The following is a 13,651-nucleotide window of genomic DNA, read 5'->3' on the forward strand; positions in this document are numbered from 1 at the left end:
CACTCCTCTTCAATGGCTGTGCGAAGTTGCTGGATACTGGCAGGAACTGGTACACGCTGTCGTATACGCCGGTCCAGAGCATCCCAAACATGCTCAATGGGTGACATGTCCGGTGAGTATGCCGGCCATGCAAGAACTGGGACATTTTCAGCTTCCAAGAATTGTGTACAGATCCTTGCAACATGGGGCCGTGCATTATCCTGCTGCAACATGAGGTGATGTTCTTGGATGTATGGCACAACAATGGGCCTCAGGATCTCGTCACGGTATCTCTGTGCATTCAAAATGCCATCAATAAAATGCACGTGTTCGTCGTCCATAACAGATGCCTGCCCATACCATAACCCCACCGCCACCATGGGCCACTCGATCCACAACATTGACATCAGAAAACCGCTCACCCACACAACGTCACACACGCTGTCTGCCATCTGCCCTGAACAGTGTGAACCGGGATTCATCCGTGAAGAGAACACCTCTCCAACGTGCCAAACGCCAGCGAATGTGAGCATTTGCCCACTCAAGTCGGTTATGACGACGAACTGGAGTCAGGTCGAGACCCCGATGAGGACGACGAGCATGCAGATGAGCTTCCCTGAGACGGTTTCTGACAGTTTGTGCAGAAATTCTTTGGTTATGCAAACCGATTGTTTCAGCAGCTGTCCGAGTGGCTGGTCTCAGACGATCTTGGAGGTGAACATGCTGGATGTGGAGGTCCTGGGCTGGTGTGGTTACACGTGGTCTGCGGTTGTGAGGCTGGTTGGATGTACTGCCAAATTCTCTGAAACGCCTTTGGAGACGGCTTATTGGTAGAGAAATGAACATTCAATACATGAGCAACAGCTCTGGTTGACATTCCTGCTGTCTGCTGTCCAATTGCACGCTCCCTCAAACCTTGCGACATCTGTGGCATTGTGCTGTGTGATAAAACTGCACCTTTCAGAGTGGCCTTTTATTGTGGGCAGTCTAAGGCACACCTGTGCACTAATCATGGTGTCTAATCAGCATCTTGATATGGCACACCTGTGAGGTGGGATGGATTATCTCAGCAAAGGAGAAGTGCTCACTATCACAGATTTAGACTGGTTTGTGAACAATATTTGAGGGAAATGGTGATAATGTGTATGTGGAAAAAGTTTTAGATCTTTGAGTTCATCTCATACAAAATGGGAGCAAAACCAAAAGTGTTGCGTTTATGTTTTTGTTGAATGTGTGTGTATGTAGCCACGCAGTGTATCGGCAGACAGTCTGGATTCTGATGATGGAGATGATCGCTCTTTTGTTCTGGACGAGGAACCAGAGCAGGTGGTCCACCGACGTCCACACAGAGCTCCACAGCTTCTGTTTGCAGTTTCTCCAGGACTCAGGTGCTATGAGCTACGTCCCAGCGCTGAGTCCTGGAACTCAGAGATGCAGACACACACTGCTCCAGCTGTGGCTCCAGGCGTGTTTCATTAAAGCATCGAGATCATTATTAATTTAGTTTTTTTAAGTTCCTCTTTCGTCCTTTTTGTGCTCTTGCTTCGCAGGTTATTCAGTAATAACGCTCTTTCATCCACCTTTTCTCAACGAATTGTGACTTCTTCCCCCCCCCCCCTTCATTCAGGAATCGTCGTGTGCCTTGTGACTGGGCCATTGACCTTTATTAACCCCCGTAGTCTAGGGTATATTTGGCCTTTTTTGACTACTTTTGGTTTCTTTAGAATTTACCTTAAACTGTTTACTTTGCCTTGTTTGGTGTAATTGTTTCAGCACAACCTCACCTGTATGAATTTACAGTTTTTCTTTCATTCTGACATAACACAATGAACCTAAATTCACATAAAACATAAAATCTTAATTGAAAAGTTACTTCTTTTTTTTTAACTGTGAAAACATGTTTAACAAGCTGTTTTTATAACTTCCAATGCAAGAATAAATTGTAAATTTTGAAAATGTGCAGATGTCACAAACAAAGTTATATACAACAGTATCGTTTATTGTACATCTTCAAAAGTCCTCAATAACCTACAGTACATTCAAAATTCAGCTGCTCGTTTGCTCACTGACACAGGAATGAAAAAATGTCTGCTTTTTGGCGGATTTCCACTTTTTTACCAGTTGCCTGGGTCTTTTTTTTTTTTTTTTTTTTTTTTTTTGATCAGTATTGTTTAGTAGGAAGCGTTAAGTGTTGTGCTTTTCGATCAGGCAGGTTTTGGGCAGCTTTGGGGCCCTTGAAGTAAAGCTGTTTTATTTCGCTTTATCTTTATTTTTCCATACTAAAACCCTCTAGAGCATATGTCTGAGTGATATTTACCTTTTTATGTTAAACCAACCTGTTGTGGTCTTCTGAAGTAGTTGATGTATTTTATAACTTAAAAACAGGACCGATGCTAACACGTTAGCATGTCTATGGCATTTTCAATGTTAAAGTTAGCATTAAGCTGTACGCATCTCACCACTTTTGTGTGCATTTGTTTTCTGTATAATAATTAATGGCTCAGCGTTTGTCGTAAGAGTCAAATGTATTACAAATTGTAATACGAGTATTTTTAAAATGTATTTTATTTATATATTATTATTAATAACAACAACAATAGTAATAACTAATAATGCTACAATACAGTTTTAGAGAGAGGTTAAAAAGAACCCGTTAAAACACAACAGTAAAGATAAAACCAACTAACAATGAACATAAATAAATACATATAGAAATAAATGTTTCCTGTGAACAAATAGTGACTCTTACACCTCAACATCCCTGTTTATTTAAGTTTGACAATTTGTTTTGATCAAACCATATTTTCAGTTTGTTAATTTCTTCAGTGATTTCCTCCAGAACGATCTGCCAAGCTAGAAAACTGCTGCCTCCTAGTAAGAGCAGAATACTACTGGAGGAGTGATTTTGAAGAAGGAAAGTTGGGTTTTTCCCACCAAAATGGGTCCTCTTTGCAATAAATGTATATTGGTATAAAAAAATTTAACAGAAGTTTTTCATCAACTTCTTCTGTGTTTAGAATGCTCAATTTGATAACCTCACAGAATGCGAAGATACTTAAAACTGTGCATGTTAGCAGTTAACTTTATGCTAACTATGTTCTATCAGTTGATGTAGTCACAAACTAAATTTTATGCTTTCTGGTGCTAAAATGTCCTCTTAAGCACAAAAGATGTGTAAAATTTGAGAATGACCTTGACCTCCAATCACCAAAATAACCATATAAATTGATTTTGTGTACTGGAAAACATGGGAAATTACATCTTATTTGCTGAAATAAGCAGAAAATTGACTGATTTATGACAAATTTCAAATTTCTCACTCACCCATATTTGACCCTGAAAGTGCTCACCTGCAGGATTCAGAAAGTGTCAGTTACATAAATACATGCCACAGAACAAACAGTGGTTTTTGAAGGTTACTGGCACCCCGTATGAGGAATCACACTCACTTTTTCTATCTACCGGTTGAGAATTGAGAACCGATATGTCAAAGTTGGCCATTTTTACTATATTTTAATGTAACACAATCTGAGGCCATTTTGACATCAAATTTTGAACTGACCAAAATTCAAGTAAAATTTTGCCTGATTGAAAAACTAACTTTGCCAATCCTAATCAATCTACTTGAAGGGTATGTGGTGAAAATTTCATCAAAGTCAGAGTCGTCATCCTGCCTCCCCCACATGATTTTCTCTGAGACAGCTCATTAATACTTTCATGTGACTTTGACACGGAGACGCGTCAGATGACTCCAGAGGGTTAATGCACTTGGGGGCTTGTCCACATGAGGGAAAATGAAATTGGTGATGTCAGAATACACTGAGGATTTATCAAAGTCAAAAAGAAATTTAGAAGGAGATAATTGTGTTGGCTGATGATTGTATTTTGAATTTGAAAGTTTGGTGTTTGACAGACTGCTGCCTCCTCAAACAGAATAAAAATAACTATAAATGAAAGATCAGACATATTTAAAGATTTTAACAGTTCATTTCTTTAAGAATAAATATCTCCATATGTAACAGGTGGACCAGAAGACATTTTATTACAACTCCTAATTCCATTTCATTGATGTGTCACACAGATAAACACACAAACATCAAAGGGACTCTGTGCGATGATGCACACATGACTAGTGTGTGTGTGTGTGTGTGTGTGTGGGTGTTCTGCTATTCAAGTACTGACTTGTCTTCCATGTATGTTAGTTTTTTTGTGCCCAGTAACTGCAGTGGTTGATTTCATTTAATTTTGTGCTTACGACCATTAACACTTGCAGAATCGTCATTTCAGTGCTGCTGTGTGTGTCACATTACCGCCCTGTATCAGCTGCACATTTACTCTGAGTAAATCACTCACATAACTGTCTCCACCCCAATACACAAAAGTTTGGACTGCTCGCACAATTTAGTGCTCCTTACCTTTGACCTTAATAAATCATGTCCTCAAGCTGCATGGTCTCAGTCCACGTCCTGACCTTGGGCAGGGGAAATGAATGTAAGGCATCAGTGTAAAGTGTGTTGAGTGTCTCCTAGATGAAAAATCACCATCGAAATGCCGTCCTACTTCCTTCTAAGCGTGTGTGTGTGTGTGTGTTGTAACTGATTGCCTGATACTTTTTGGTCTGTTAGCTGCAGAATACTGAACTTCATTTGTCAGATCTTATAAAATGCAGACCACAGTGGCCACCAGACTGAGGCTTTGGCACATTTGGCCTTGGGGCAACTGTTTGTTGTGATTTGCCGCTATATAAGAAAAAAGTTGATTGATTGATTGATTTCTCCGACGCTCCGGTGTTTCTGTTTCCGATTACAGTGATGATGCACGTTGATGGTGTGAAGAAGTCATTTTCAGCAGATTTTTGACTTGTGCCTGTGTGTGTCTGCAGGGCACCAGCGTCCTGTCTCCAGTGTTACATATCGGCTCAGTCATTGTCTTGGCGGTCATGATTTATAAGAAGTCTGCTGTCCAGCTCTTTGAGAAACACCCGTGTCTTTACATCCTGGCATTTGGGTTTGTCTCTGCCAAAATCACCAATAAATTAGTTGTAAGTTAAACATACTCTTTGAATGGGGCATAAAAAAAATCCACTGTCAATAAATTTCTGACAGTTATTGATTAAGTCAGACATTCTGTGGTCGTTATGGATTATAACGGACTGTACACTCTGTGTGTGTGTGTGTGTGTGTTTTGCATCTGTGTTCGTAGGTAGCACATATGACAAAAAGCGAGATGCATCTCCACGATCTCGCCTTCCTGGGACCGGGACTGCTGTTTCTGGATCAGTATTTCAGTAGTTTATTGATGAGTACCTGGTGCTGTGGATCGCATTAGTAAGTACACACAGGACGGGCACCACTACACACTGTAAATCATCCCAAAAGACATTTTGCCAGCAGTAAAAAGGCTCTGGACTTTATATTATTTTATTTTAGTCTTTTGACTTTCTATTTTTACCGGCTCTGAGACTCACTTCCTCTGTCAGTCTTTCAATCAATCAATCAATTTTTTTTATATAGCGCCAAATCACAACAAAACAGTTGCCCCAAGGCGCTTTATATTGTAAGGCAAGGCCATACAATAATTATGTAAAACCCCAACGGTCAAAACGACCCCTGTGAGCAAGCACTTGGCTACAGTGGGAAGGAAAAACTCCCTTTTAACAGGAAGAAAACCTCCAGCCGAACCAGGCTCAGGGAGGGCAGTCTTCTGCTGGGACTGGTTGGGGCTGAGGGAGAGAACCAGGAAAAAGACATGCTGTGGAGGGGAGCAGAGATCGATCACTAATGATTAAATGCAGAGTGGTGCATACAGAGCAAAAGAGAAAGAAACAGTGCATCATGGGAACCCCCCAGCAGTCTACGTCTATAGCAGCATAACTAAGGGATGGTTCAGGGTCACCTGATCCAGCCCTAACTATAAGCTTTAGCAAAAAGGAAAGTTTTAAGCCTAATCTTAAAAGTAGAGAGGGTGTCTGTCTCCCTGATCTGAATTGGGAGCTGGTTCCACAGGAGAGGAGCCTGAAAGCTGAAGGCTCTGCCTCCCATTCTACTCTTACAAACCCTAGGAACTACAAGTAAGCCTGCAGTCTGAGAGCGAAGCGCTCTATTGGGGTGATATGGTACTACGAGGTCCCTAAGATAAGATGGGACCTGATTATTCAAACCTTATAAGTAAGAAGAAGAATTTTAAATTCTATTCTAGAATTAACAGGAAGCCAATGAAGAGAGGCCAATATGGGTGAGATATGCTCTCTCCTTCTAGTCCCTGTCAGTACTCTAGCTGCAGCATTTGAATTAACTGAAGGCTTTTTAGGGAACTTTTAGGACAACCTGATAATAATGAATTACAATAGTCCAGCCTAGAGGAAATAAATGCATGAATTAGTTTTTCAGCATCACTCTGAGACAAGACCTTTCTGATTTTAGAGATATTGCGTAAATGCAAAAAAGCAGTCCTACATATTTGTTTAATATGCGCTTTGAATGACATATCCTGATCAAAAATGACTCCAAGATTTCTCACAGTATTACTAGAGGTCAGGGTAATGCCATCCAGAGTAAGGATCTGGTTAGACACCATGTTTCTAAGATTTGTGGGCCAAGTACAATAACTTCAGTTTTATCTGAGTTTAAAAGCAGGAAGTCTTTGTGAGGACTATCTGTCTCACACTACAGTCAGGGATGTCTCAGTGACACAATGGTGACAACTTTGACCAAGAATTTCTCTAGTCTTTGAACTAAAAAAAATGTTTTGCAAATTATACAAACTTGAATTTTTTGATAATTTAAAGTTTTTTGTTTTTTTAATATAGGAGTAATAATTTTGGTCTTACAACTGATCCTTGTGGAACACCACACCTAATTTCTTTAACTTGATTTATGCTTTCCATTCTGATGCCTTTACTTTTTTTCCACGTGAACAAAATTATGCATCAAATCTCGTCAGAGTATTTGGTGGCAGCCTAGACTCTGGCCACTAGAGGGAGTGTTGCTGTGGAGACTCACAGAGGCCTGTGTAAGAACTCGAGCGCACAGCTCCTGTACTGCAACAGGTTCAGAGCGGGTAAAGGTGACAGGGAGTCCCAGCTGTGTACAAATTAATTGTAGCCCTTTTTTCTCCTGCTTGTGAAGCTGTAACATTATTAAATAAATATCTGATCTGCAGTGCGGTGGTGCAGTCAGTCATTACTAAAAATCAGATGTTATTCATTTTTACTGTTGTGTTTTTGTGTTTGTCCCACAGATCATTTCTTTTATGGATCTGCTGCGTTACTGCGTCAGCGTTTGTAACCAGATCGCCTGCCATCTTCACATTTTTGTCTTTAAAATTGAGCCTTCGCCAGCCATCTGCTCACCGCGCTGAGGATGTCCTGGATGGACCCGGACTCTGACCCTCAGCCCCCCACAGGACTGTGGATCTTTTTTTTTTTTTTTAAGGTTTCTGCGTGCTCCTGGCTTTCTTCCATCTGGACCTGATGGCACTTCAGATTTTTTTTTTTTTTTTTTTTTAAATGTATCCACGTCTTCTGTTGTCGATTTCTGAAGTGTTGAGAAATTTGCTTTGGGGCATTAAAATGTTCCTTGGAACCAGTTTTATTCATTAATGCTACAGAAGACAAATGTCATGAAGCACGCAGCCAAATGTCTTTAAGACTGATCGGTGTCTTTACACGTCCATGCTGCAGATATTTGGTATTGATGCAGCTGTTAAGACAGAAGATGAGCTTACAAATGTAGACTGATTTAACTGTTTGTAGACCTGTCTCAAACCCGCGATGCGCTGTTTGGTTGTTGGGTGTCTGAGATTGAGTCTAATGTCGCACACGGCGCATCTCTGGTGTCACGCTTCACGCCAGCACCTGGATACAGCGTCCACTGGCGGAGGGGATTTTTTTTTTTTTTTTTTTTTTAACGAAAAGTTTGTCACTTTGCAGAACTTAAGCATCTCATTAATGACGAGCAGTAACGTACCCCAAGTCTCCTTCTGGATGTCACAAAGGCAGCTGTTGTGATGTCACAAAGCCAGTCATTTTTCTGTTTGTAAGTGTAGTAAAGTTGAAAACTGACCTCTTTAGCCAACACTTTTTGTTTGTTACTTTATTTAAGGTGATGATGGTTCCGAAAAGAAGTTTCTGGACCAGGTTGTGCGACCTCTGAGCCGAACAGTTTTGGGTTTAGTGTTTTCGTTCCATGATAAATGTACAAGCACGTGACTGCTTCTCAGCATATGAGGCAAACTGATCAGTAACTCAGATGGACTTTAGTCTGTAAGGATCAGATTGCTTTTCCCTGTTAACAGCGGGGAAGGTCATGGAAGGCAGAAGGCATGTCATTGATCCAGGTCCCAAACAGGTGAGGATTCAGGATGGTGTGGCATTGAGGCTTAACCGCCATCACTTGCATGTTTCTTCCTCTTGCTCATGTTAAGAGGAAGTGCAGATGCAGGATGGCTGCCTCATGGACTGAACGCGTCTCTGTGGCAGAACTGCACTTTATGCTCAACGGAAGGATGAGAAAAAGACCCCCCCCCCCCCCCCGTTCCAGTCCTCGTAAACGGGGATCAGTTTTCAGACTACCTTTGCGGGTATCGAGGCGGTGACTTCACCCGCTGGCAGCTGTTATTCTCTGAGTAAACACAGGCACAGGGCTCCTGCAGGCCGGCTCTTGAAGCTTGCTGTTGCTGAACGCTGCCGTGTGTGCACTGAACGTGTGCAGACTGACTCTTTACTTTCCGGCTTTTTGCATCCTCTGCCTGTTTGATTTTGTGTCATCTGCACATGTTGTACTGCTCCTGTATTTGTTTTAAGTGTTCAGTAAGACCCAGAATGCCAAGCGGCTGCTTTGTTTTTTTATCAGGTGCATCTCAAAAAAATTTGAATTTTGTGGAAAAAAGTTATTTTTATTTCAGATATTTCATAAAGTGAAATTGTATGCACTGTGTTTTCTGTATAAGTCCACACCTTTTTTCTGTATTATCAGCTTGTTTAACTGGGGATTTTTGTGTTATTTAAGTGTACTTTTCATTAGCATTTATTCTTTATTATTAGATTGTTTAGTGCTTTGATTCCTGGAAAAGTCTGATATAACTCATAATGTTCTTGTTTATAATAATAATAATAATAATAAATGGGTGAAGGTAGGGGTGGGTGAGTTTCCTGTGCGAAGGTTGGTCTGTTCAAGACCACCCCTGCTCATTTCTCCACAATAATGTGGAGTTGTCACGAAGAGCATCCGGCATAAAATCAACGTACAGATCCACCTCTCATCTGCTGTGGTGACCCCGAATGATTTATATCCTCCTTCAGTATAGATGTTGCAGGACCTCCCAAACATAAATAAAAACCTCAGAAAATACAGTACAAGTCAGGTTTTTTTAAATAACCATTTTACTTTCCCAGGAGGTTGATGCACAAATAATCTTGAATAATTAAAGTACATGACAACAATGCAGAAAAATCCTAAAACAAAGAGTTGACTTAAAAATACAACAAAGGGACTTGTGTTTTTTAAGTAGTGTTTAAGTGCTGTGGTCAGTAATGTGTTCAAACTGTCATCATCATCCTCCAGTATGTTGGCCATCACTTTAATTGTTCATCTTGATGGTTTTTGGAGTTTTAAAGTCGCCCCCTGAGAAACACTGCTAAGAAGTGACTTACATTAAAAAGGTGCGACTTGTACTCTGGAGAATATGGAACTTTTTAACCAAAGCTATTGTCATGCCAACCCTGCTGTTTGGATCTGAGACCTGGACCACCTCCACCTAAAGACCTTTGAGCAATTCCACCAACGCTGCCTGAGGAGTGTTGTCCTAGTTGAGGGTGGGAAGACTACCATACCAACATCAGCTTCCTGGCTGCAGCCAAGATCCAGCGCATCAAGTGTGTCATCATCAGGAACCAGCTTCAGTCTGTGGGTCACATCATTAGGATGGGTGACGGCCAGCTTCCCAAACAGATTTACTCTCAGCTGAGGGAAGGAAAATGGGGCAGAGGAGGGCAGAAGAAACACTACAAGGACCTCCTGATCACAACCGCAAGAACTGCTGCATCGATAGGAAGATCTTTGAAGAACAAGCAACGATCCATAGGGGAGTGATGAATGGTAAATGGACTGCATTTATATCGCGCTGTTCCATCTGCATCATACGCTCAAAGGGCTTTCCCATAATGCCTCATATTCACCCCGATGTCAGGCCGCTGCCATACAAGGTACTCGCTACACACCAGGAGCAACTAGGGGATTAAGAACCTTGCCCAAGGGCCCTTGGTGATTTTTCGGTCAGGCTGTGATTTAACCGAGGATCCTCTGGTCTGAAGCCCAACGCTTAACCACTAGACCATCACACCCCCCACCCCCGGACGTCCACTTCAGAGTGGAAGTCTCAAAAAATAAAAGGTGGAACAACAACACAGAGGAGAAAGAGGAAGCAGAGACGAGAACCTGACCAGCAGAAGCTTCCAACAGCATCTGTCAGAAACGGTGCACGTCAGGACTGGACCTGTTCAGTTATGTCCAGATCATCCTGTCCAGGAACCAATCGAGGTGATCTTCCTCACCATGAAGTAGCCACAACCATGATGGTTTTGGTTTAGTTTTATGCAGAAAAATTCTCAAAATTCTACACACAACACCCATAATGACAATGTGAAAAACTAGTTTTTTAGAAAACTTAAGCAATCACATGTATGTAAGTATTCACAGCCTTTGCCATGAAGCTCAAAATTGAGCTCAGGTGCCTCCTGTTTCCACTGATCATCGTTGAGATGTTTCTACAGCTTAATTGGAGTCCACCTGGGGTAAATTCAGTTGACTGGACATGATTTAGAAAGACACATCTGTCTACATATAAGGTCCCACAGTTGAGAGAGCACAAACCAAACAGGCAGTCAAAGGAATTGTCTGTAGACCTCAGAGACAGGATTGTCTGGAGGCACAAATATGGGGAATGATACAGAAACGTTTCTGCTGCTTTGAAGGTCCCAATGATCACAGTGGCCTCCATCTGTAAATGGAAGAAGTTCAGATCCACCAGGACTCTTCCTAGAGCTGGCCACCTGTCTAAATTGAGCTATCGGGGGAGAAGTCCTTAAGTCAGGGAGGTGACCAAGAACCAGATGGTCACTTTGTCAGACCTCCAGCATGTTTGTGCAATGACACTGCCCATCCAACCTGATGGAGCTTGAGAGGTGCTGCAAAGAGGAATGGACCAAACTGCCCAAGGATAGGTGCACCAAGCTTGTGGATCATATTCAAGAAGACTTGAGGATGCAATTGCTGCCAAAGGTGCATCAACAAAGTACTGAGCAAAGGCTATGAATATGTATGTACATGTGATTTCTTAGTTTTTTTTTTAATAAACTATTAAAAAAAACATGTCATTATGGGGTGTTGTAAGTAGAATTTTTTTTGGGGGGGGGGGGTAACTCCATTTTGGAATAAGGCTGTAACATAAAATGTGGATAAAGTGAAGCGCTGTGAATACTTTCTGGATGCTCCGTATATAAAAGAAAAACTTTGATGCCAAAATCTTTAATGTCACGTCCCTCATCCAGGGACATTGTCCTACTCAGAAAGTTTGCTTTACAGTCAGATCAGAAATATAAAAGTCAAAGTTTAGGTCCTGTGTCCACATACATACACTTACAAATGAGTTGGCAGTTATTCATTTTTTATTTATTTATTTTTGACATAACCAGGCTTTAACTAACACTGTATGTCATGGTATTTGTCCACAGTGTAAAAAAAACAACAGAAAACATGATTTCTTCAGAGATTGATGCCGGCATACAGTGCATTCTGGGAAGTGTGCTATGTGGGTCAAAGGCCTGCATGAAGCCGCTGTCACAGACCGAATGGTCCCCCCTAAAAATCAGCCCACTTGCCTTCACTGCATGCGTCATTTCGGACCACAGCAGCTCGTCTGAGTCTCTTCACCCAACGAGATCAAATGGATTAATGTGATTATTAACCATCAGATGATAAAGTAAAACCTCTTAAATCATTCTAAAGTCAGTTTGAAGCAGAAAGGAGGCGATATTCCATGACTTTGAAATGACAGACGCCCAGTGAACGCAGCAGTTAGCCCGTGTAGCCGCGGTGCTCTTGTTAGTTCCGCTGTCTTTTCTGATGAAATGATGCTGAATTTCTGTGGAAATGAAAGTTGTACAAAACCTTCCGTTGTGTTGCTGAGATAGATGACTGGAAGCAGTTTGAAGCAGAAATGAGGTGATAATTGGTGAACTGCTGCTGATGCTCTGAAATGACACGTGCGGTGAAGTGGGGGGGGGTTGCTGAGCTCCTGACACCTGTCATTCAAACTATTAAAACACCACTGTCGTTCGTTTTTGTGCTGTTAAAGCTTTGGAGTAATTCAAAAATGCATTTTCTGACCCGTGATGTCATCAGCTCCCCTCCACGTCACTCCAAACTGCTCTGTGTCGTGTGAGCTGGACTTGGACACTTAATGTTCCACAATACAAGTCACATTTTTTAAACTAGTTTGAGATGTCCTGGGACATTTGATGTTAATAATAATACCTGTTTATATCAGGCTTTCCACAGAAATACTGCACAAATCAAAAGAAACTGCAATAATTAAAGTACACAAAATTAAAGAGCTGATAATATAAACAAATTCAAATGGACTCACATTTTTATTGTGGTATTTAACACATTTGTGTCCATCTGAGGTTTTCTGTTCAAACTGCATCAACATCCAGGATGTTGTCCATCACAAGTTTGTTTATCTTAATTATGGAGTGTGAACTTGATGTGACCAGAGCATCTAGCCACTAGGTGTCGGAGGCCGTCCCCGTGCCCACAACGTAGCACCTGGGCAACGGATCGAGTAGGGGACCTTGTGTGCCCCTGGTCGTGGCAGATCAGGTGGCGGAGGTGATGACAGTGACTTGAAGGTGGATGAGATGAAGGCTGCAACAGGTCCAAAGACCCCGACTGTCTGAGATTTCCCAGCCATCAGACCAGGCTGAGGATGTGTCAAGGACCGTGTGTCAGCATGCAGCAGAGACATTACCACGTTAAACAGTCCCACACATGGACCTCTTTAGGTCAACCCTGGATGTAGATTTTCAGCAGCCTTATTTAGGATCCGCTCTGAACAGGGAGGGGGGCTAGAAAAGGTTCCCTCACTGTAGTCTGCTTCACTTTAACCTGTCTGCATTACAGCACCAGACGGCTAGATAAACGGCTCGTGACCAGAACAGAATCGAGGGAAGATCTGGAATGCCTTAAACGAAATTCCATGAACTATGTAATCCTCAAATGAACGTTAATATGGAAAGGTTAGAAACCAACGACCGGATGAAACAATAGAGGCCTACATGAGTGACTTGAAAAAAAGCAGTGAGCTGCAGATTCGGCCAGCTCAAAGACAAGCTCATCAGAGACAGACTCGTCTGTGGCATAGCCAACGAAAACATGAGAAAGCAACTGCTTCGTGACAGTGACTTAACATTAGCCAAAGCAATTGAAATGTGCCAAATTTATGAACAGACGGATCAACACACAAGAGCTCTAGCAGCCCCAAAACTAACAGCAACGAATGTGGACAGTTTAAGTCACAAATAAAGAAAAGACCCCAGAAATTCAAGACAAAGCCAAGCAACGAACAGAGCCCCAAGACTATAACTAACTGCAACAACTGTGGAGGAAACCAC

General features: G+C 41.8%; 1 protein-coding gene across 1 annotated transcript in view; it reads left to right on the plus strand.

The window, feature by feature from the left end:
- Positions 1-13,651, plus strand: part of cept1b (choline/ethanolamine phosphotransferase 1b) — an 86,056-nt gene that overhangs the window by 41,444 nt on the left and 30,961 nt on the right. Inside the window, exon 8 of the mRNA XM_034164667.1 lies at positions 4,862-5,020. Within this exon, the coding sequence (XP_034020558.1) occupies positions 4,862-5,020 (159 nt within the window). The remainder of the gene's footprint in view (positions 1-4,861; positions 5,021-13,651) is intronic.

The sequence above is a fragment of the Thalassophryne amazonica genome, chromosome 3, assembly GCF_902500255.1.
Source record: "Thalassophryne amazonica chromosome 3, fThaAma1.1, whole genome shotgun sequence".
NCBI classification, from domain to species: domain Eukaryota; kingdom Metazoa; phylum Chordata; class Actinopteri; order Batrachoidiformes; family Batrachoididae; genus Thalassophryne; species Thalassophryne amazonica.